This window comes from Heptranchias perlo, chromosome 2 (assembly GCF_035084215.1).
Source record: "Heptranchias perlo isolate sHepPer1 chromosome 2, sHepPer1.hap1, whole genome shotgun sequence".
Classification (NCBI taxonomy): Eukaryota; Metazoa; Chordata; class Chondrichthyes; order Hexanchiformes; family Hexanchidae; genus Heptranchias; species Heptranchias perlo.
Genome location: NC_090326.1, coordinates 163,291,949 through 163,316,808, shown reverse-complemented (window position 1 = coordinate 163,316,808; position 24,860 = coordinate 163,291,949). Strand labels below are relative to the sequence as shown.

Genomic DNA, 24,860 nt, shown 5'->3' with positions numbered 1-24,860 from the left:
AACAGGAGTAGGCCATTCAGCCCCTCGTGCCTGCTCCGCCATTTGATAAGATCATGGCTGATCTGTGATCTAACTCCATATACCTGCCTTTGGCCCATATCCCTTAATTACCTTTGGTTGCCAAAAAGCTATTTATCTCAGATTGAAATTTAGCAATTGAGCAAGTATCAATTGCCGTTTGCGGAAGAGAGTTCCAAACTTCTACCACCCTTTGTGTGTAGAAATGTTTTCTAATCTCACTCCTGAAAGGTCTGGCTCTAATTTTTAGACTGTGCCCCCTACTCCTAGAATCCCCAACCAGCGGAAATAGTTTCTCTCTATCCACCCTATCCGTTCCCCTTAATATCTTATAAAATTCGATCAGATCACCCCTTAACCTTCGAAACTCTAGAGAATACAACCCCAATTTGTGTAATCTCTCCTCGTAACTTAACCCTTGAAGTCCGAGTATCATTCTAGTAAACCTACGCTGCACTCCCTCCAAGGCCAATATGTCCTTCCGAAGGTGCGGTGCCCAGAACTGCTCACAGTACTCCAGGTGCGGTCGAACCAGGGTTTTGTATAGCTGCAGCATAACTTCTGCCCCCTTGTACTCCAGTCCTCCAGATATAAAGGCCAACATTCCATTAGCCTTATTGATTATTTTCTGCACCTATTCATGACACTTCAATGATCTATGTACCTGAACCCCTAAGTCCCTTTGGACATCCACTGTTTTTAACTTTTTACCATTTAGAAAGTACCCTGTTCTATCCTTTTTTGATCCAAAGTGGATGACCTCACATTTGTCTACATTGCATTCCATTTGCCACAGTTTTGCCCATTCACCTAATCTATCAATATCGCTTTGTAATTTTATGTTTTCATCTACACTGCTTACAATGCCACCAATCTTTGTGTCATCGGCAAACTTAGATATGAGACTTTCTATGCCTTCATCTAAGTCGTTAATAAATATTGTGAATAATTGAGGCCCCAAGACAGATCCCTGTGGGACTCCACTAGTCACATCCTGCCAATGTGAGTACCTTCCCATTATCCCTACTCTCTTGTCGCCTTTCGCTCAGCCAATTTCCTAACCAAGTCTGTACTTTTCCCTTGATTCCATGGGCTTCTATCTTAGCTAACAGTCTCTTATGTGGGACCTTATCAAATGCCTTCTGGAAGTCCATATAAATAACATCCATTGACATTCCCCTGTCCACTACTTTAGTCACCTCTTCAAAAAATTCAATCAGGTTTGTCAGGCACGACCTACCTTTCACAAATCCATGCTGGCTCTCTTTGATTAACTGACAATTCTCGAGGTGTTCAGTCACCCTATCCTTAATTATAGACTCCAGCATTTTCCCCACAACAGATGTTAGGCTAACTGGTCTATAATTCCCCGGTTTCCCTCTCTCTCCTTTCTTAAAAAGCGAAGTGACGTGCAATTTTCCAATCTAGAGGGACAGTTCCTGAATTTAGAGAACTTTGAAAGATTATAGTTAGGGCATCCGCAATGTGCTCACCTACTTCCTTTAAAACCCTGGGATGGAAACCATCTGGTCCTGGGGATTTGTCACTCTTTTGTGTTATTATTTTCTTCATTACTGTTGCTTAACCGATGTTAATTTTATCGAGTCCCTGTCCCTGATTCAATATAAGTTTTCTTGGGATGCTATCCTCTTTTTCGACTGTAAATACTGACGCAAAGTATAAGCCCATTCTACTTATTCTCTAATGTGAATAACCTCATATTTCCCCACATTATACTCCATCTGCCACCTTCTTGCCCACTCATTTAACTTGTCTATATCACTTTGCAGACTTTTTGTGTCCTCCTCACAGCTTACTTTCCCACCTAGCTTTGTATCATCAGCAAACTTGGATGCACTGCACTCGGTCCCTTCATCTAAATCATTAATATAGATTGTAAATAGCTGAGGCCCAAGCACTGACATCAAGGCAGCATTTGACCGAGTGTGGCACCAAGGAGCCCTCGTAAAATTGAAGTCCATGGGAATCTGGGGGAAAACTCTCCAGTGGCTGGAGTCATACCTAGCACAAAGGAAGATGGTAGTGGTTGTTGGAGGCCAATCATCTCAGCCCCAGGGCATTGCTGCAGGAGTTCCTCAGGGCAGTGTCCTAGGCCCAACCATCTTCAGCTGCTTCATCAATGACCTTCCCTCCATCATAAGGTCAGAAATGGGGATGTTCGCTGATGATTGCACAGTGTTCAGTTCCATTCGCAACCCCTCAGATAATGAAGCAGTCCGAGCCCGCATGCAGCAAGACCTGGACAACATCCAGGCTTGGGCTCATAAGTGGCAAGTAACATTCGCGCCAGATAAGTGCCAGGCAATGACCATCTCCAACAAGAGAAAGTCTAACCACCTCCCCTTGACATTCAACGGCATTACCATCACCGAATCCCCCACCATCAACATCCTGGGGGTCACCATTGACCAGAAACTTAACTGGACCAGCCATATAAATACTGTGGCTACGAGAGCAGGTCAGAGGCTGGGTGTTCTGCGGCGAGTGACTCACCTCCTGACTCCCCAAAGCCTTTCCACCATCTACAAGGCACAAGTCAGGAGTGTGATGGAATACTCTCCACTTGCCTGGATGAGTGCAGCTCCAACAACACTCAAGAAGCTCGACACCATCCAAGATAAAGCAGCCCGCTTGATTGGCACCCCATCCATCACCCTAAACATTCACTCCCTTCACCACCGGCGCACTGTGGCTGCAGTGTGTACCATCCACAGGATGCACTGCAGCAACTCGCCAAGGCTTCTTCGACAGCACCTCCCAAACCCGCGACCTCTACCACCTAGAAGGACAAGAGCAGCAGGCACATGGGAACAACACCGCCTGCACGTTCCCCTCCAAGTCACACACCATCCCGACTTGGAAATATATCGCCGTTCCTTCATTGTCGCTGGGTCAAAATCCTGGAACTCCCTTCCTAACAGCACTGTGGGAGAACCGTCACCACACGGACTGCAGCGGTTCAAGAAGGCGGCTCACCACCACCTTCTCGAGGGCAATTAGGGATGGGAAATAAATGCTGGCCTCGCCAGCGACGCCCACATCCCGTGAACGAATAAAAAAAAAACTGATCCTTGCGGGACCCCACTAGCTACAGCCTGCCATCCCGAAAATGACCCGTTTATTCCTACTCTGTTTTCTGTCTGTTAACCAATCCTCATCCACGCTAATCTATTACCCTCAACCCCATGAGCCCTTAGCTTATGTCACAACCTTTTGTGTGGCACCTTATTGAATGCCTTTTGAAAATCCAAATATACCACATCCACTGGTTCCCCTTTATCTATCCTGCTAGTTACATCCTCAAAAAAACTCCAGTAGATTTGTCAAACACTATTTCACTTTCATAAAACCATGTTGACTCTGCCTAATCATATTATGATTTTCTAAGTGCCCCGTTACTACGTCCTTAATAATGGATTCCAGCATTTTCCCGATGACTGATGTCAGGCTAACTGGCCTGTAGTTCCCTATTTTCTCTCTCCCTCCTTTCTTGAATGGTGATATTATATTTGCTACCATCCAATCCACCGGGACCGATCTAAACCTCGGGTATTTTGGAGGATTAAACCAATGCATCCACTATCTCTGCAGCCACCCCTTTTAGAACCCTCGGATGTAGGCCGTCAGGTCCAGGGGATTTATCGGCTTTTAGTCCTATTAATTTCTCCAGTACTTTTTCTTTACTAATATTAATTACTTTAAGTTCCTCACTCTCATTAGACCCTTGGTTCCCCACGATTACTGATATGTTTTTTGTGTCTTCCACTGTGAAGACAGATTCAAAATATTTGTTTAACATCTCTGCCATTTCTTTATTCCCCATTATAATTTCTCCTGTCTCAGCCCACCAGTGTTTTCTGCCCCTTGTTATTTTCACATTCTGACCACTCTCTGGGTAAAGAAGTTTCTCCTGAATTCCCCATTGGATTTATTAGTGACTATCTTATATTCATGGCCCCCAGTTCTGGTCTCCCTCACAAGTGGAAACATCATCTCTACACCTAGCCTATGAAACCCTTTCATTATCTTAAAGACTTCCCTCAGCTTTCTCTTTTCTAGAGAAAAGAGCCCCAGCCTGTTGCATAAGAACATAAGAACATAAGAAACAGGAGCAGGAGTAGGCCAATCGGCCCCTCGAGCCTGCTCCGCCATTCAATAAGATCATGGCTGATCTGGTCCTAACCTCAAATCTAAAATCATGTCCAATTTCCTGCCTGCTCCCCGTAACCCCTAATTCCCTTTACTTATAGGAAACTGTCTATTTCTGTTTTAAATTTATTTAATGATGTAGCTTCCACAGCTTCCTGGGGCAGCAAATTCCACAGACCTACCACCCTCTGAGTGAAGAAGTTTCTCCTCATCTCAGTTTTGAAAGAGCAGCCCCTTATTCTAAGATTATTCTAAGATTATGCCCCCTCGTTCTAGTTTCACCCATCCTTGGGAACATCCTTACCGCATCCACCCGATCAAGCCCCTTCACAATCTTATATGTTTCAATAAGATCGCCTCTCATTCTTCTGAACTCCAATGAGTAGAGTCCCAATCTACTCAACCTCTCCTCATATGTCCGCCCCCTCATCCCCGGGATTAACCGAGTGAACCTTCTTTGTACTGCCTCGAGAGCAAGTATGTCTTTTCTTAAGTACGGAGACCAAAACTGTATGCAGTATTCCAGGTGCGGTCTCACTAATACCTTATATAACTGCAGCAATACCTCCCTGTTTTTATATTCTATCCCCCTGGCAATAAAAGCCAACATTCCGTTGGCCCTTCTTGATCACCTGCTGCACCTGCATACTAACCTTTTGATTTTCAAAATGCCTTTAGCCTTTCCTGATAAATATATCCTCTCAGTTCTGGTGGTATCCTTATGAATCTTTTTTGCATCTTCTCCGGTACCTCTATATCCTTTCTGTAGTATGGATTCCGGGACTCTGCACAATACTCCAAAAGTGGGGAGGTGAGGCTCAGTGCAGGACGACCCCCACCTCACACATAGTTTGGGCAGCAAACACCCTGTAATCTCCCTCCCTCGTGCACTGGGTGTGCACAGGCCTCGATGTAGATGTACATTTGAATGTTATGTTAAATGTATATAATTATGTCTCTCAGTTGGGCAGAGACATCGGTGCAAATCTCAGGGTGGAGGCAAGTAACTTAAACCAAAACTGTTTTGGTTTCCTTCCCTGCCCCTCCAGTCACCACGTCTTTCGGGAGAGACGTTAAACCGAGGCATTGTCTGCCCCCTCAGGTGGATGTAAAAGATCCCATAACACTATTTCAAAGAAGAGCAGGGGAGTCCAACCCAATGTGATGCCCAACATTTATCCCACAACCAACACCTGAAACAGATCGTCTCGTTGCTGTTGGTGGGAGCTTGCTGGGCACAAATTTCCATTTATATACCGCCTTTCACCACCTCAGGATACCCCAAAGCACTTTACAGCCAATGAAGTACTTTTGAAGTGTCGTCACTTGTAATGTAGGAAACGCTGCAGCTAATTTGTGCATAGCAAGATCCCACAAACAGCATTGAGAAAATGACCAGATCATCTGTTTTTAGTGATGTTGGTTGAGGGATAAATGTTGGCCAGGACAGCGGGGAGAACTCCCCTGCTCTTCTTCGAAATAGTGTCTTGGGATCTTTCACGTCCACCTGAGAGGGCAGACCAGACCTCACCTCAGTTTTAAAATAGAATTGCACAGACTGTACTGCATAGAAATAGACCATTCGGCCCAACAGGTCTCTACCGGTGTTTATGCTCCACGTGAGCCTCCTCCCACCCAACTTCATGTAATCCTATCAACATATCCTTCTATTCCTTTCTCCCTTATGCTTATCTAGCTTTCCCCTTAAATGCATCTATGCTATCCAGCTCATCTGAAAGACGGCACCTCCTACAGTGCAGCACTCCCTCAATACTGCACTGGGAGTGTCGGCCTTACTGTATGATCAAGTCTCTGACACGGGACATGAACCCACGACCTTCTGACTCGGGTGAGAGAGCGACCCACTGAGTCACTGACACCAGGTGCCTTCAGGTGGGGTGGAAATTGGTGAGGGGGGAGAAAGGGTGGAGTTTGGTGACTGTAGGGCTGGGTAGATCCTGAACATCGGTTGATGACGATTTATTGTGTTTTGTTTTTATGTTTAACAGAGAAAAAACATGCAGATCAACGACAACGTCCTGCATTCGGCCCACGAGCACGGGGTCACAAAGGTCGTCTCCTGTCTCTCCACCTGCATCTTCCCAGACAAGACCACCTACCCCATTGATGAAACTATGGTGAGACTGCCCCCCACCCCCCCCCCCACCCCCCCCCCCCCACCCCCCCCCCCCACCCCCCCCCCCCCCAGCCCGCTCTCTCCCCACCGCCGCTCCCTCCCCCTCCCGCTCCCTCCCCCTCCCGCTCCCTCCCCCTCCCGCTCCCTCCCCCTCCCGCTCCCTCCCCCTCCCGCTCCCTCCCCCTCCCGCTCCCTCCCCCTCCCGCTCCCTCCCCCTCCCGCTCCCTCCCCCCTCCCGCTCCCTCCCCCTCCCGCTCCCTCCCCCTCCCGCTCCCTCCCCCCCCGCTCCCCCCCCCCCCGCTCCCCCCCCCCGCTCCCCCCCCCCGCTCCCCCCCCCGCTCCCTCCCCCGCTCCCTCCCCCGCTCCCTCCCCCGCTCCCTCCCCACCCCCCCCGCTCCCTCCCCACCCCCCCCCGCTCCCTCCCCACCCCCCCCCGCTCCCCCCCCCCCCCCCCGCTCCCTCCCCCCGCTCCCTCCCCCCCCCCCCCCGCTCCCTCCCCCCCCCCCCCCCCGGCTCCCTCCCCCCCCCCCCCCCCCCGGCTCCCTCCCCCCCCCGCCACCAATGCTCTCCCAAGTTCCACCCACGTGAACTTCAGTCCCGGTTGCCCTATCCCGTCTCAGTCCGGTTCACTTACCATCTCTTTGCTTGCTAATCTTCACGCCCGTTGGTTACCCATCCCCAAGTGTACAACTCCCTTCACAGTCTTGTCCTCACCTATCTCTGCAACCTCCTCCAAACTTATATCCTTGCTCACCCCCTCCCCTCTTCTGACACTGGATTCTTCCTGTGCTGTACGTTTCTATGCTTCTCTGGTTCTATCCTGTCTCGTGACGGGTCACTGGGCAGTGTCCAGCCACTGGATGGTGACGGGTCACTGGGCAGTGTCCAGCCACTGGATGGTGACGGGTCACTGGGCAGTGTCCAGCCACTGGATGGTGACGGGTCACTGGGCAGTGTCCAGCCACTGGATGGTGACGGGTCACTGGGCAGTGTCCAGCCACTGGCCAGCAGTAAGGTGTGGGACAGTCAGACTAGCTGACACTGACAGAGAGACAGAATCCTGCTCCTGTTCTCATCCAGGATTTGGAATTGAAGGGAGAATATAAATTTAATGTAAAATAAAACTGCTCTCCGTCTCTTGTAGATCCACAATGGGCCCCCACACAGTTCAAACTTTGGATATTCCTATGCGAAACGAATGATTGATGTTCAGAACCGGTAAGCCTCCTTTTTGTTTCATGTTCTCCGTTTTAAACCAAAACCTCACCCGGCTGTTCCCGGTGGTTTTAAAGATCCCGTGGCAATAATCGAAGAGGAGCAGGGTGTTCTCCGGGTGTCTGAGCCGGCACTCTCCCCTCAACCAATGCCACCAAGAAAAAAAATCAATAGCCAGTCATTCATCTCGTTCCTGTTTGTGGGATCTTGCTGTGTGCAAAATGGTTATCACGTCCACCTAGATTACAATCGTGACTGTACCTCCAAGTTACTCATTGTGTGAAGCACATTGTGACATCCCCAGACATACAGTAAGAGACTATATAAGTGGAACCTCTCCATTCTTCCTTTGCCTCTTCCCTTCACCCTACTTCCCTCTTCTTTCTATTCCCATTTCTTCTCCTTGCTAATTTCCCCTTCTCGCCTCCCTCTTGTTTGCTTCTCCCTCTCCCTCCGTTCTCCCCTCTCCCTCCGTTCTCCCCTCTCCCTCCGTTCTCCCCTCTCCCTCCGTCCTCCCCTCTCCCTCCGTCCTCCCCTCTCCCCTCCGTCCTCCCCTCTCCCCTCCGTCCTCCCCTCTCCCCTCCGTCCTCCCTCTCCCCTCCGTCCTCCCCTCTCCCCTCCGTCCTCCCCTCTCCCCTCCGTCCTCCCCTCTCCCCTCCGTCCTCCCCTCTCCCCTCCGTCCTCCCCTCTCCCCTCCGTCCTCCCCTCTCCCTCCGTCCTCCCCTCTCCCTCCGTCCTCCCCTCTCCCTCCGTCCTCCCCTCTCCCTCCGTCCTCCCCTCTCCCTCCGTCCTCCCCTCTCCCCTCCGTCCTCCCCTCTCCCCTCCGTCCTCCCCTCTCCCCTCCGTCCTCCCCTCTCCCCTCCGTCCTCCCCTCTCCCCTCCGTCCTCCCCTCTCCCCTCCGTCCTCCCCTCTCCCCTCCGTCCTCCCCTCTCCCCTCCGTCCTCCCCTCTCCCCTCCGTCCTCCCCTCTCCCCTCCGTCCTCCCCTCTCCCCTCCGTCCTCCCCTCTCCCCTCCGTCCTCCCCTCTCCCCTCCGTCCTCCCCTCTCCCCTCCGTCCTCCCCTCTCCCCTCCGTCCTCCCCTCTCCCCTCCGTCCTCCCCTCTCCCCTCCGTCCTCCCCTCTCCCCTCCGTCCTCCCCTCTCCCCTCCGTCCTCCCCTCTCCCCTCCGTCCTCCCCTCTCCCCTCCGTCCTCCCCTCTCCCCTCCGTCCTCCCCTCTCCCCTCCGTCCTCCCCTCTCCCCTCCGTCCTCCCCTCTCCCCTCCGTCCTCCCCTCTCCCCTCCGTCCTCCCCTCTCCCCTCCGTCCTCCCCTCTCCCCTCCGTCCTCCCCTCTCCCCTCCGTCCTCCCCTCTCCCCTCCGTCCTCCCCTCTCCCCTCCGTCCTCCCCTCTCCCCTCCGTCCTCCCCTCTCCCCACCGTCCTCCCCCACTTCCCCCTGGGTGAGGTAGCAGGCAGATGCTGGCACTAATGGAGCCGTTGTCCATCAAGTGTTGGTGCTTTCAGGAGATGGCGAGAAAATTGGAGGGGGAATCGGTAACGTTCCCTTATCTCGGGTGTAGATTCCCGCTAACCGTCCGAATCCTCCGTTCCAGGGGTTACTACGAGCAACACGGTTGCATGTTTACAGCGGTGATTCCCACCAACGTCTTTGGAATGTACGACAACTTTAATATCGAGGACGGGCACGTTTTGCCAGGACTGATTCACAAGACTTACCTGGCGCAGAGTTGAGTCTCCCGATTATATATTTTTTTGTGTCCGTGCTCCAGTGTTGAGAGACTCCGTTAAATTGTAACTCATTCTTTCCCAAGTCCCGTTTCCTGTGCCCTCCTCGAATCAGTTCCGTTTTTAGTTAGGCGTTTATAAGTTGGGAGAAAGCTCTTCAAATATTGCCGCCATTCTGCGTTTTCTCTTTTGGCCTGAATATTAAATGAATATCTATTGATGGCCTGGGATGTTCTCTGGCAAATTAAAGGGAAAGTCCACTCGACAGAATTGCTTGAGGGGAGATTTTGTTTTCTTTTCCATCTGTGCAATTGAAACAAAGGAACAATTAAACTGCGGTGCAGGTCGAGAGATTTTTTTTTTATTCGTTCATGGGATGTGGGTGTCCCTGGCGAGGCCGGCATTTATTGCCCTTGAGAAGGTGGTGGTGAGCCGCCTTCTTGAACCGCTGCAGCCCGTGTGGTGAAGGTTCTCCCACAGTGCTGTTAGTAAGGGAGTTCCAGGATTTTGACCCAGCGACGATGAAGGAACGGCGATATATTTCCAAGTCGGGATGGTGTGTGACATTTACTGTTTGTGGGACCTTCCTGTGTACAGATTGCCTGCCAATTTTGCCTACATAACGATGGTGATGGCACTCCAAAACTAATTCATTGCCTGTGAAGTGCTTTGAGACATCTTAACGGATGTGAACGGCACTATATAAATGCAAGTTCAGTCTCATGCTCTCTCTTTGCTGGTGAGTGGTCTGCCACACGCTGCATTTATATGTAGAATGCCTCCTAATGCAATCTTAAAATTAGAGCCAGGCCGTTCAAAGGTGATGCCAGGAAGCACTTTTTCCACACACTCGGTAATGGAAACCTGGAACACTCTTTTCCCCCAAAAGGCTGTGGATGCTGGGGGTCAATTGGAGCTTTCAAAACTGAGATCGATTGATTTTTGTTAGGTAAGAGCATCGGGGAATATGGAGCAAAGGTAAATAGAGCTCAGATACAGATCGGCCATGATCTAATTGAACGGCAGAACGGGCTTGAGGGGCTGAATGGCCTCCTCCTGTTCCTATGTACAGTGTAATAAGTAATGAGCTGGGACATAAAACTTTGTTTCACTGGCATTCATTGGGGATTAAGTTCAATGAAAGCTTTCCTTATTTTACTGAGCTCAATGAAATAAAGAAAGCTTTCCCTGACCTTAATCTCTGATAATTAGCTTGTAAAACACAATTTTAAAAGCATTTCCTATTCATGATTGAAAGACATGAAATGGCTGATTCAGATTGCCCCTCACCAGCAATTCCTAAGCGCAACACACAGGTGACTGAGAGACAATTTGGAGTAATTTTGTACAGTACACTACCTCTTTGGGGCCAGTTGTATCTAAGTTACTAACAAACTTTATGTTTCACTTCTTTTCCTCTCCCAGAAAATGGCACTTCCCTGGAGGTGTGGGGATCAGGGCAGCCCAGGCGGCAGTTCATATATTCTCTGGTACGTCACTTGGGCCATTTCTTGAACTAGATTTGTTTGCGTGATTCGACTGACCCTTTGAGCAGACCCCACAGAGGGAAACGGTTCTGGGGGAGTGGGACGGGCCCCCTAGCCTTCCTCCTCTGGGACCCTGGGTCCAAATCCAGCCCAGGCCGATGGGAAGGAAGTCTCCTGTGTCTGGAGAAATGAGTTCAGACAGCGGGCCACAAGGAAAAAAAACTGACCGTCTCGCTCAGAAAGGCCCCAGGGTGGTCGATGTGGGGAATGGAGAAAGAAAATACCGTTTGGATTAGGGGGTTGGAGCAGAAATACGAGAATGACGGGCAGGAGAAGACCAGCTGGTTCATCAAGCCTGCCCCACACTCGGGATGGCAGATGCATCGTGACTAGATCCTCCCTCATTCCTCCCTCCCCGCAGCCATGTAATCTCCTGGGAAAAACAGAGAAAAACCCAGAGCCAATAAGGGAAAAAAATACTCTGGAAAATTCCTCTCTGACCCCCTCAGGCGATCGGAACCAGTCCAGGGTATCACATGGGCCAAGTGTTATCGGTAAAGACACTTACCTTCTATATGATGCGATCTCTGCCCCAGTCAGGAACCGGTCCAGTAGAAGGAGCTATCTAAAATTTGACGGCTTTATTCTGAGTTGTGGGGTGGCGGCCTCTTAACTGAATGCAATTACCTCAGACCGGGTGAGTCTGTCTCCGTCTGGCCACTGGAGACGAGGTCAGTTGCCTCAGACGGGGTGAGTCTGTCTCCATCTGGCCACTGGAAACGAGGTTGATTGCCTCAGACGGGGTGAGTCTGTCTCCATCTGGCCACTGGAGACGAGGTTGATTGCCTCAGACGGGGTGAGTCTATCTCCGTCTGGCCACTGGAGGCGAGGTCAGTTGCCTCAGACGGGGTGAGTCTGTCTCCATCTGGCCACTGGAGACGAGGTTGATTGCCTCAGACGGGGTGAGTCTGTCTCCATCTGGCCACTGGAGACGAGGTTGATTGCCTCAGACGGGGTGAGTCTGTCTCCATCTGGCCACTGGAGACGAGGTTGATTGCCTCAGACGGGGTGAGTCTATCTCCGTCTGGCCACTGGAGACGAGGTCAGTTGCCTCAGACGGGGTGAGTCTGTCTCCATCTGGCCACTGGAGACGAGGTCAGTTGCCTCAGACGGGGTGAGTCTGTCTCCATCTGGCCACTGGAGACGAGGTTGATTGCCTCAGACGGGGTGAGTCTGTCTCCATCTGGCCACTGGAGACGAGGTTGATTGCCTCAGACGGGGTGAGTCTATCTCCGTCTGGCCACTGGAGACGAGGTCAGTTGCCTCAGACGGGGTGAGTCTGTCTCCATCTGGCCACTGGAGACGAGGTCAGTTGCCTCAGACGGGGTGAGTCTGTCTCCATCTGGCCACTGGAGACGAGGTCAGTTGCCTCAGACGGGGTGAGTCTGTCTCCATCTGGCCACTGGAGACGAGGTTGATTGCCTCAGACGGGGTGAGTCTGTCTCCATCTAGCCACTGGAGACGAGGTTGATTGCCTCAGACGGGGTGAGTCTATCTCCGTCTGGCCACTGGAGACGAGGTCAGTTGCCTCAGACGGGGTGAGTCTGTCTCCATCTGGTCACTGGAGACGAGGTCAGTTGCCTCAGACGGGGTGAGTCTGTCTCCATCTGGCCACTGGAGACGAGGTTGATTGCCTCAGACGGGGTGAGTCTGTCTCCATCTGGCCACTGGAGACGAGGTTGATTGCCTCAGACGGGGTGAGTCTGTCTCCATCTGGTCACTGGAGACGAGGTCAGTTGCCTCAGACGGGGTGAGTCTGTCTCCATCTGGTCACTGGAGACGAGGTCAGTTGCCTAAGCCGGAGACGAGGTGTTCATTTGCGATATGGCTTGACATGTCTGCCCAGGGCGTGTCTCGTGTTGCGGGGAGATGGGTGATTGAGGTGCGATGCTGATAGTGATCCATGAATCGCCCCATCCCATTCCGAGGGCATGGGGTATGTAGGGGTTCCCCAAAAAGGAAAAGAGTGTCGGCTTTGATGACTGGGGGACCTGACTCATACTTAGTAACGGTGATCACTGAATTTTCCAGGACTTGGCCCGTCTCTTCATCTGGGTATTGAGAGAATACAAAGAGATTCAGCCCATCATCCTCTCGGGTGAGAATGTTTTTTTTTGTCTGATTACGCTCTTGTGAAGCTCTTTGGGACGTTTTACTAAGTTAAAGGCACTATATAAATGCAAGTTGTTTGGTTTTCTTTGAGGAGGGAAGCAAGTTGTAGAACAGCCTCTCTGCGTTCTCGTCCCCCTTGCCCGCCCCTCCCCCGCTACCTCCAGACATCTGTGAGTATGTTGTTCTACTCGCTACCAAGGTCCGAGGTGCAGGCATCGGGTGAGGGAAGGGGCAGGCTCAGCCGCGATGCTTTCCACAGTCGAGTGGTCTGCTGGCACTCACTGTCTTGGTGTCGCGCATACAGAATTGTTAGTGGATTGAGGCACTGGACAGATGCTGCACTGAGGAACTGTACCCCAGCAAGAGTAAGAGTAAGGGGGAGGGAGAGGTGAAGGTTTAGGTTAGCACCTGGGCTCATATCCACTCCAGAAGGATGGGTTGAAATTCTCATCTCTGTACTGGCTGTAAGGGTCTCAAGTGGAGATAGTTTGGGTGTCTGCTCCCAGTTCCAAGCAACTGTACGTCAGACCCTCAAATATCACCTTCACTCTGATCTTAAAGATGGCCGATGAGGGGAAACAATTTTTTTACGCTATAGTGCTCCAGTGGGGGGGGGGGGGGGGGCAATGTTTTGAATTTTGGACCGAGGCACATTGTTGGGGCAGCACAGAGGGAGGTGTTTACTCTGTACCTAACCCGTGCTGTACCTGCCCTGGGTGTGTTTGATGGGACAGTGTAGAGGGAGCTTTACTCTGTATCTAACCCGTGCTGTACCTGCCCTGCGAGTGTTTGATGGACAGTGTAGAGGGAGCTTTACTCTGTACCTAACCCGTGCTGTACCTGCCCTGGGAGTGTTTGATGGGACAGTGTAGAGGGAGCTTTACTCTGTACCTAACCCGTGCTGTACCTGCCCTGGGAGTGTTTGATGGGACAGTGTAGAGGGAGCTTTACTCTGTATCTAACCCGTGCTGTACCTGCCCTGGGAGTGTTTGATGGACAGTGTAGAGGGAGCTTTACTCTGTATCTAACCCGTGCTGTACCTGCCCTGGGAGTGTTTGATGGGCAGTGTAGAGGGAGCTTTACTCTGTATCTAACCCGTGCTGTACCTGCCCTGGGAGTGTTTGATGGGCAGTGTAGAGGGAGCTTTACTCTGTATCTAACCCGTGCTGTACCTGCCCTGGGAGTGTTTGATGGGACGGTGTAGAGGGAGCTTTACTCTGTATCTAACCCTGTACCTGCCCTGGGAGTGTTTGATGGACAGTGTAGAGGGAGCTTTACTCTGTATCTAACCCGTGCTGTACCTGCCCTGGGAGTGTTTGATGGGACAGTGTAGAGGGAGCTTTACTCTGTATCTAACCCGTGCTGTACCTGCCCTGGGTGTGTTTGATGGGACAGTGTAGAGGGAGCTTTACTCTGTATCTAACCCGTGCTGTACCTGCCCTGGGAGTGTTTGATGGACAGTGTAGAGGGAGCTTTACTCTGTATCTAACCCGTGCTGTATCTGATCTGGGATGTTCATTGCTGAAACTCTGAGCCTAATTGTTCTGTCCTCCACACTTCTCCCCCACAAAAGAGCAGTTTGTTAAGGAAGCTGAGTGCTGTTACTGAAGGTGGTGGGGAATAGGCAGGGACTCGGATGGTGTTTACCGTCGGTTATTGTGAAGATGATGATCCTGTGTTTCTCTCCTCAGTGGGAGAAGAAGATGAAGTGTCCATTAAAGAGGCAGCGGAGAGCATCGTGGCAGCCACTGGTTTCAAAGGGGAGGTCATCGTATCCTTCACGTGTGGAACTGCCTGTATAATACATCCTTCAGAGAGTCGCAACTCCACCAGCCCCCTCGATGGGTCAACAGTGCTGGAAACCAGCCAGGGCTCCAGCTCCTGATAGCTACCCAGTAACCCCCACTAGTGTGAGAAAGTGTGTGAGAAAGTGTGTGAGAAAGTGTGTGAGAAAGTGTGTGAGAAAGTGTGTGAGAAAGTGTGTGAGAAAGTGTGTGAGAAAGTGTGTGAGAAAGGTGAGGTTGAGTTGCCAACTCTAATTTTACGTATTCCTGGAGGTTTCATCACATAGAAACATAGAAAATAGGAGCAAGAGTAGGCCATTCGGCCCTTCGGGCCTGCTCTGCCATTCAAAATGATCATGGCTGATCGTCTAACTCAGTACCCTGTTCCCGCTTTTTCCCCATATCCCTTGATCCCTTTAGCATTAAGAAATATATCTATCTCCTTCTTGAATACATCTAATGACTTGGCCCCCACTGCCTTCTGTGGTAGAGAATTCCACAGGTTCATCACCCTCTGAGTGAAGAAATTTCTCCTCATCTCGGTTCTAAATGGCATACCCCGTATCCTGAGACTGTGACCCCTGGTTCTGGACTCCCCAGCCATCGGGAACATCCTCCCTGCATCTAGTCTGTCTAATCCTGTTAGAATTTTATATGTTTCGATGAGATCACCTCTCATTCTTCTAGTGAATATAGACCTAGTCGACCCAATCTCTCCTCATACGTATAGAATCATAGAATCATAGAAGTTACAACATGGAAACAGGCCCTTCGGCCCAACATGTCCATGTCGCCCAGTTTATACCACTAAGCTAGTCCCAATTGCCTGCACTTGGCCCATATCCCTCCATACCCATCTTACCCATGTAACTGTCCAAATGCTTTTTAAAAGACAAAATTGTACCCGCCTCTACTACTGCCTCTGGCAGCTCGTTCCAGACACTCACCACCCTTTGAGTGAAAAAATTGCCCCTCTGGATCCTTTTGTATCTCTCCCCTCTCACCTTAAATCTGTGCCCCCTCGTTATAGACTCCCCTACCTTTGGGAAAAGATTTTGACTATCGACCTTATCTATGCCCCTCATTATTTTATAGACTTCTATAAGATCACCCCTTAACCTCCTACTCTCCAGGGAATAAAGTCCCAGTCTGTCTAACCTCTCCCTGTAAGTCAAACCATCAAGTCCCGGTAGCATCCTAGTAAATCTTTTCTGCACTCTTTCTAGTTTAATAATATCCTTTCTATAATAGGGTGACCAGAACTGTACACAGTACTCCAAGTGTGGCCTCACCAATGCCCTGTACAACTTCAACAAGACATCCCAACTCCTGCATTCAATGTTCTGACCAATGAAACCAAGCATGCTGAATGCCTTCTTCACCACCCTATCCACCTGTGACTCCACTTTCAAGGAGCTATGAATCTGTACTCCTAGATCTCTTTGTTCTATAACTCTCCCCAACGCCCTACCATTAACGGAGTAGGTCCTGGCCCGATTCGATCTACCAAAATGCATCACCTCACATTTATCTAAATTAAACTCCATCTGCCATTCATCGGCCCACTGGCCCAATTTATCAAGATCCCGTTGCAATCCTAGATAACCTTCTTCACTGTCCACAATGCCACCAATCTTGGTGTCATCTGCAAACTTACTAACCTGCCATCCCAGGAATCCGCCTGGTAAACCTTTGTTGCACTCCCTCCATGGCAAGGACATCCTTCCTCAGATAAGGAGACCAAAACTGCACACAATACTCCAGATGTGGTCTCACTAAGGCCCTGTATAACTGCAGTAAGACATCCCTGCTCCTGTACTCAAATCCTCTTGCAATGAAGGCCAGCATACCATTCGCCTTCCTAACTGCTTACAGCACCTGAATGCTCGCCTTCAGCGACTGATGTACAAGGACACCCAGGTCTCATTGCACCTCCCCTTTTCCCAATCTATCACCATTCAGATGATAATCTGCCTTTCTGTTTTTACAACCAAAGTGGATAACCTCACATTTATCCACGTTATACTGCATCTGCCCTGTTCTTGCTCACTCACCCAACTTGTCTAAATCACATTGGAGCCTCTTTGCATCCTCCTCACAGCTCACATTCCACCCCAGCTTTGTGTCGTCTGCAAACTTGGAAATGTTACATTCAGTTCCCTCATCCAAATCATTGATATATATTGTGAATAGCTGGAGCCCAAGCACCGATCCCTGCGGTACCCCACTAGTCACTGCCTGCCACCCGTTTATTCCTACTCTCTGTTTCCTGTCTGTCAACCAATTTTCAATTTTGGAAGATGATCACCAATGCATCCACTATTTCCAGGGCCACTCCCTTTAGTACTCTGGGATGTAGATTATCAGGCCCTGGGGATTTGTCAGCCTTTAGCCCCATTAATTTCCCTGGCACTATGTTTTTTACTAATACTGGTTTCCTTCAGTTCCTCCCTCTCACTAGACCCTTGGTTCCCTAACATTTCTGGCAGATTATTTGTGTCCTCCTTTGTGAAGACAGAACCAAAGTATGTGTTTAATTGTTCTGCCATTTCTTTGTTCCCCATTATAATTTCCCCCATTTCTGACTGTAAGGGACCTACATTTGTCTTCACTAATCTTTTTCTCTTGACAAATTTATAGAAGCTTTTGCAGTCAGTTTTTATGTTCCTTGCTGGTTTACTCTCATACTCTATTTTCCCCTCTTAATCAATCTCTCTGTCCTCCTTTGCTGAATTCTGAACTGCTCCCAATCCTCAGGCTTGCTGCTTTTTCTGGCAATTTTATATGTCTCCTCTTTGGATCTAATACTATCCCTAATTTCTTTTGTAAGCCACAGTTGAGCCTCCTTTCCTGTTTTATTTTTGTGCCAGACAGGAATGAATAATTGTTGTAATTCCTGCACACGTTCTTTAAATATTAGCTATTGCCTATCCACCGTAATCCCTTTTAGTTAAGTTCCCCAATCTATCATAGCCCACTCACACCTCATACTTTTGTAATTTCCTTTATTTGGATTCAGGACCTCCTGCCTCCATTGCCCCGCCTCCACATCCCGCCATTGGTCGCCCGACACATCCATCCTCGGGGCGCTCCGCCTTCCCACGGCTAATTGGAAAGCGAGCAGACTCTTCACTACCTGATTGGATGATTCTTGCCTGTCTAACGGTGTTTTTTAATCCCACTTGCAATACTTTTCTAATAAACAAAAAAAACTGTCCAAAGAAAATGACATTTTATTTAATGCCCCTGTGACTTTTCTCCTGGGTGTTGCTCCTAGCAGTGTCCCAGAGATTAATCTTCAATTCCTGGAGACTTCAGGGCATCCTGGAAAGTTGCCAACCTTGGTGTCAGGTCCGGACTGGCTCATGGTCGGTTGTGACACCCCTCCACAGTCGAATAGCCTGCTGCCATTCACTGTCGAGGCTTGTGCGTGCAGACTGGCACTTAGTCGAGGTGCCAGAGGGCACTCTGCAGGTGGACCTGTACCCCAGAGAGCACTGTTAACTCGTGTGTGTCTGGGTGTTTTGATTCATCACCTCGCAGGATCGCAGCAGCGATGCCGACTGGCACCCAAAGATATTCCGCACACTTTCTCTCTTTTTCTTTAATTATGAGCAACAAGTTTGACACAAGCAAATCTGATGGCCAGTACAAGAAGACAGCCAGTAACAGCAAGCTGAGGAAATACCTGCCAGACTTCAAATTCACTCCCTTCAGCCAAGGTGAGTCACAGTGCCAACACCCACCATCCTCCAGAGTATCTATGCCCCCTTTCTAATGCCAGCTAGCCAGGGTAAATCACAGCACTAACACCCACCACCCTCCAGCCAACATAATACATGACCCATCCGGCCCCTGAACCTTTCGATTTGAAAAGCCCTGTCTGCGTGTTCTCTCTGGCCTCAGTAAAAGCACTGCGTGTTGCAAGGTGCTGGGCCACGCAGACCCGGGGAAGGCCCAGTCTGTCCTGAGTTAGCTGACCTCTGACCTGGCCTCAGCACCACTGACGTCGGGGAGTGGGAAAACCCAATCCAGTGTTCCTGCTGCTGATTGCTAACCAGTGATTTCTGTCGTGTTAGTGCCCGAATAGGCTCGGTGGGTGATGCCTCCCATGGTTAAATAGCCTGCCGCCGCTCACTATCGAGGCTCACACGTGAGGCATAGCCAAAGCGCCTGTGACCCGGAGAACCGCATCCTGAACTGGCATTTTCAGGAGAGGAAGGGAGAAATCCTTCAACCTCTCCACTCCTCTGGATTACCGGCGATTTCTACCTTTAGGGAATTTGAACAGTGTATTATAGCAATAGGGATCAGTTATTAAACACTAATTACACACAATCTGCATTTACAAATACAGTCAGAACGCACTTGTTCTACAAGAACTGTCTGTGCCTATATTCGTCATATACTGAGAGAGGATGTATTTCGTTTGATAAATAATCCACACGGATTTTTCAATCTGATGTCATATCCTGGAATTACTGATTGGTTTAGGAATTGCAAAAGAACGAGGGGGGAGATGAGGAAACATTTTTTTACTCAGCGAGTTGTTGTGATCTGGAATGCACTGCCTGAAAGGGCGGTGGAAGCAGATTCAATAGGAACATTCAATGGATAAATACTGGAAAGGGAAAAATTTGCAGGGCTGTGGGGAAAGGGCAGGGGAGTGGGACTAATTGGATAGCTCTTTCAAAGAGCCGGCGATGGACCGAATGGCCACCTCCTCATAGAGTTATACAGCATGGATAGAGGCCCTTCGGCCCATCGTGTCCGCACCGGCCATCAAGCCCAGTCTAATCTAATCCCATATTCCAGCATTTGGTCCGTAGCCTTGTATGCTATGGCATTTCAAGTGCTCATCCAAATGCTTCTTGAATGTTGTGAGGGTTCCTGCCTCCACAACCCTCTCAGGCAGTGAGTTCCAGACTCCAACCACCCTCTGGGTGAAAAAGTTCTTTCTCAAATCCCCTCTAAACCTCCCGCCTTTTACCTTGAATCTATGCCCCCTTGTTATAGAACCCTCAACGAAGGGAAAAAGCTCCTTAGTATCCATCCTATCTATGCCCCTCATAATTTTGTACACCTCAATCATGTCCCCCCTCAGCCTCCTCTGCTCCAAGGAAAACAAACCCAATCTTCCCAGTCTCTCTTCATAGCTGAAGCGCTCCAGCCCTGGTAACATCCTGGTGAATCTCCTCTGCACCCTCTCCAAAGCGATCACATCCTTCCTGTAGTGCGGCGACCAGAACTGCACACAGTACTCCAGCTGTGGCCTAACCAGTGTTTTATACAGCTCCATCATAACCTCCTTGCTCTTATATTCTATGCCTCGGCTAATAAAGGCAAGTATCCCATATGCCTTCTTTACCACCTTATCTACCTGTTCCGCCGCCTTCAGGGATCTGTGAACTTGCACACCAAGATCCCTCTGATCCTCTGTCTTGCCTCGGGTCTTCCCATTCATTGTGTATTCCCTTGCCTTGTTGGTCCCTCCAAAGTGCATCACCTCGCACTTTTCCGGGTTAAATTCCATTTGCCACTGTTCTGCCCATCTGACCAACCCATCTATATCGTCCTGCAGACTGAGGCTATCCTCCTCGCTATTTACCACCCTACCAATTTTTGTATCATCAGCGAACTTACTGATCATACCTTTTACATTCATATCCAAGTCGTTAATGTAGACCACAAACAGCAAGGGCCCCAGCACAGATCCCTGTGGTACTCCTGTGCGGGATGCTTCTATGCTGACTAATTGTTTTTGTTCAAATGCCATTACTGACACTATGGGTGGCACAGAGCAAGCGATCTGCTCACAGACGGCTGCCCTGTCCACTTGGCTGCAAGTTGCTCGCACTAATTGCATTATTGGACTAGACTGCCACCCAATGGCCTGGATGGAAGATCAGTTTAAGGTAGAGTCGTCCAATGGTCGTGAGTTCAAATTCCACCGTGGCCAGTTGTGAAATTGAATTTAGCGAATCTCGTGTTTTCTGGGCTGGCATCGGGGGGGAAATAAAAAGGGGTCATAAGAGCAACCGGATTGTCGTAAAAACCCAACTAGTTCAATTTTTACCGAGAGTAGTGAGAACGTGGAACTCGCTACCTCAAGGAGTAGTTGAGGTGAATAGTGTAGATGCATTTAAGGGGAAACTGGATAAATACATGAGGGAGAAAGGAATAGAAGGATATGCTGATAGGGTTAGATGAAGGAGGGAGGGAGGAGGCTCTTGTGGAGCATAAACACTGGTATGGACCAGTTGGGCCGAATGGCCTGATACTGTGCTGCAGACTCGATGTAATGTGCCACCCCAGTCAGACCAACACATGATTCTGGGAGATAAGAGCTGGTCCAGGTGATTGGCCTTGAATGTGGACTAAGATGAGTTGAATGCTGTCTCCCCGTTTCTACTTTTTGTGTTGGGTCTTTTTTTTTATGTTTACTATTACCAATTGAATATATCTCTTTTAAAAAAAATCCTTGTCCCTCCCCAAAGAGGCACAAACTGTGAACGTGTTTTTTAAAAAAGACGACTAGGTTTTAATTCGAAGCAAAAATCTCTTTCAGCTATCAAGGAGACCTGCGACTGGTTCACGGCCAATTACGAGATGGCGAGGAAGTGAGGACGCGGCGAGCGGAGGGTAGACGGTCAGTCTGTGGGCAGTCGAACACGTGCTCTCAGTGATTGAGGGGCTTGGAATTTTGTTGGCAGTAGATACCTGTATTATATAATGTAGCAACGGGCCTAATTCAGAGGGTGTAGCCAAGGCCTTGCCCCGACTGTCCGGACTCCCCACCGGTGCAGCCTGTTGTCCAGCCAAATGCCTGGATTGTACCACGGGCTTGCTACAGTAACATTAACCGGGCACTGCAATGCTACAGGATGGTGCAGGTTGACTCCTGTTTTATCTCGGGGTCAGTGTAGTGCAATGTCTCTGTTGACGGGCAATTGGCTGTAGATTTGTGTATGATTGGCTGTTTGGGTTATTTGTGTCACCAATCAAAAAAAACACGTTGATCCCATTTCTCCTTAACCATTTGTCTCACCCCCCTCACCCCCTCTACCATTTCTGATTAGTCTCCCTGTAGCTGTGCCTGTGGTGACGCTGATTTGTGCATGTGGGTCCATGCGTGCAGCAAGCCCAGTGGTACCTTGTGCAAGAGTAGAGCGGGAGTGGCGGCAGGATATTCAACTGTAGAAGGCGTTACAGCTCAGTCCGATTCTCTTCATATCCTGGTGATTTTTCTTTTGCCCCTTGGCTGAGGAACGCCGATCCTGGTGGTGGTGAAGTGGTCGGCTCGGTAGGTAGCTGGAGGGATCCTGGGACCAGACCTTTCTGGGCGGTGTGCTGTGGTACCACCGTGGGTGTTTTAGCTACCGGGTGAGCCCCAACATGTGCTCTCTCGGTAAATATCTTTAGGCGTTCCCTCACCTCTCCCGAGCTTCTCTCTGCACTACACTGGGAGTGGGTTGCTGGGAAATATTGTTGTGTGTTGGACATTAGTCTGAATGAGGTTAGGAAGGTCTTGTTGAACAGTTGTAGCTAATGTTTTTTAAAAAAACTAAGCAACAAATGACACTGTTTGGGGGGGGGGGGATTCCTTGAACACGGTACTTCTAAAAGGGGATGAATCCAGTTTAAATCATCGTACTGTGGGCTATCTCATCTATTGTTGGGAGCGTCTGGTTACTTTACAGCTCGAGCAATTCCTGCCAGCTTGTTTGTGAGACTTGATTTTTCTTTTTGGTTTAAAAACATGAATGTCACTTTTACATTTGACGCTTGTTTGGGTAGTTATTGGGGTTTTCCAAGGGATTGGGGTGGGGGGGGATCTCTGCATGAACATACTTTGGGTCTGCTAAGGGAGCACGGGGTCTGTGCGAGGATAGCCCTGGGGTTGGATATGGGAGAGTGAGGTCTGTGCGAGGGCAGCCTTGGGGTCGGAGAGGTCTGTGGGAGGATAGCCCTGGGGTCAGATATGGGAGAGTGGGGGGCGTCTGTGCGAGGGCTCCCCGGGGGTCAGATATGGGAGAGTAGGGTCTGTGCACAAGCTCCTTGGGAGGGGTTGTTGGAGCAGAGCCTATGTGAGTGGTTGGGGGTAGTTTTAGCATTGTTACCAGATGCCGTGCTGCCTGATCTAATCTAAACAAGTGCCTGTAGTCACTTTCTGGCCCATTAATTTTTTAGTTTGTTTGTGTGGGGTTAAAAGGAAGTGTTGGCTGTGTTTTAATTGGTTTGTTGAAGGTGTTCACCCTTTGATGCAGAGCATATCTTCTCTAGTTTCTCCCATCCTCTTCCAGGGTCCTTTGCTGCAGCCTGGCATTGAGGCTCACCATACAGGCAACACAACTCCACCCACATTTACATTCTTCCCTGCAGCCTGTGAGCAGGGCCCATCTCTAGCCTCTCCTGCTTTGCCACAGGTTGGACCAGGTGCTGAGGGCAATGACTAACCCAGGCTGTGCCCTCCCTCCCCACTGAGCTCTCGGTGTTCAGACCCAGAGCATAGGCCCCTCTGCTCTCACCTCAAACAGCAGTGTAGAGGTTGGAATGGAGAGAGAGAGAGAGGGGGGGCACTAATTGGAGTGGATGCTAGATTCCATTCCTTGTATGTGAATATCTTCCACTCAAAACAGTCTTTCCACAATATTAGCAGAATATTGCAACTTTTTAAAGTTCTGGTTGTAGTGAGAAAATGGGTTTTGGTGTATGTAAAAGCTGTACCAATAATTTTTTTTTGTAAAAGGTCACTGGTGATTTAAATATTAAAAGTTTGCAATCAAACTACTTCAAGGACTGTTTTGAATTTCTCCTCACTTCCTCCCCTGAATACTCCTTATAGGGAGTTAAAACTAGATACTGTTGACCTTCCACCTCATTTTACTGCAGTGCATTTTAGCCCCTCGCTCCATTGCAGAATTGGGCCGCTGGATGCAATTGGAATAAGAGCTTGTCTACAGTGGTGTTGTGCTGCAGATGGTGGGGATTGAGGGACTGCTGTAGAGAAGGTGGGGGGGGGGGGGGGGGGGAAGAAATACAGCAATGAAGGTTGCCTCACCAAGGAGCAGGAGCCGATCAGTAGTCATCCCTCAGCTAATGATGGTCGGGGCCAGGGAACTGCAGAGGAGAACAATGCCTTGCCCTTATCCACCCAACATTTACATGCAAATCGTCAGTGCGTGGGGCCAGGCCATTTCTTGTCCAGCAAGAATGGAAAGATAGCAATCTTGTACTGACAAGATAGTCTATTCTTATCTCCACCTGGCTGGTGAATTGAGATTTGGTGATTAACTGCAGGTCCTGACAATTACACACTAAGGGTTTCTCTCCATTTCCCTCCAGTTTCCCACCCCCGCATGCCTCTTAAAGCTCATACACATTATGGGAAACAATAATGAGCTCCAACCCCCTCCCAAAATACTGCACAAGGCAAGAGGTTAACTGACCATGGAGTGTATCGCAGCCAAGCCCGATCTTGTCCATACCAACAACTACACTTATCACAGCAGTGTACTATGGTCCAGTTCATGCAGAATGACAAACCCTACCCTGAGCAACCAGAAGTAATATACCCTTTTGCTTAGAGAAGTGAGAAAGATCATCTTCTACAACACCACAGGATTTTTTTGCATCTCCCAGTTTCACTCACTGTCACAGCCTGGGCATTGGGCAAGCAAGAACACCTAATCGAATATCACCTGTCTCCACCACTGCTGAAACCCTCATCCATACCAGTTACCTCTACGACTATTCCAATGCTCTCCTGGCCGGCCGCTCATCTTCCACCCTCCATAAACTTGAGCTCATCCAAAACTCTGCAGTCTGTATCCCAAGTCACATTCTCCCATCAGCCCGGTACTCGCTGACATACGTCGACTGCCAGAACGCCTCGATTTTAAAATTCTCGTCTTGGTTTTCAAATCCCTCTATGGCTTCACCCCTCCCTATCTAACATTCTCCAGCCCTGCAACACTCAGATCTCTGCAGTTCTCCAAGTTTGGCTGCTTGTGCATCCCCGATTTTAAATCGCTCCACCATTGGCAGCTGCCTAGGCCCTTGGCTCTGGAATTCCCTCCCTAAACCTCACAGCCTCTTTCCTTTAAACCAATTTGATCAAGCTTTTGGTTACCTGGCCTCATATTTCCTTATGTG

At 49.7% G+C, this 24,860-nt stretch overlaps 1 protein-coding gene across 3 annotated transcripts in view; it reads left to right on the top strand.

Moving 5' to 3' along the window:
• gfus.1 (GDP-L-fucose synthase, tandem duplicate 1) overlaps nt 1-23,495 on the top strand; it is a 35,601-nt gene extending 12,106 nt beyond the window's left edge. For 2 of the 3 annotated variants that reach the window (XM_067968527.1, XM_067968546.1), the window contains 8 exons: nt 6,198-6,326; nt 7,470-7,543; nt 9,130-9,263; nt 10,688-10,752; nt 12,841-12,907; nt 14,613-14,692; nt 18,328-18,427; nt 21,274-23,495. In XM_067968527.1, the coding sequence (XP_067824628.1) occupies nt 6,198-6,326; nt 7,470-7,543; nt 9,130-9,263; nt 10,688-10,752; nt 12,841-12,907; nt 14,613-14,692; nt 18,328-18,427; nt 21,274-21,329 (705 nt within the window). In that variant the 3' untranslated portion in view covers nt 21,330-23,495. Of the gene's footprint in view, nt 1-6,197; nt 6,327-7,469; nt 7,544-9,129; nt 9,264-10,687; nt 10,753-12,840; nt 12,908-14,612; nt 14,693-17,724; nt 17,926-18,327; nt 18,428-21,273 lie in introns of those variants that run through there. The other variant, XM_067968536.1, reaches the window with a different exon arrangement.
• Nucleotides 23,496-24,860: the final 1,365 nt, after the last annotated feature.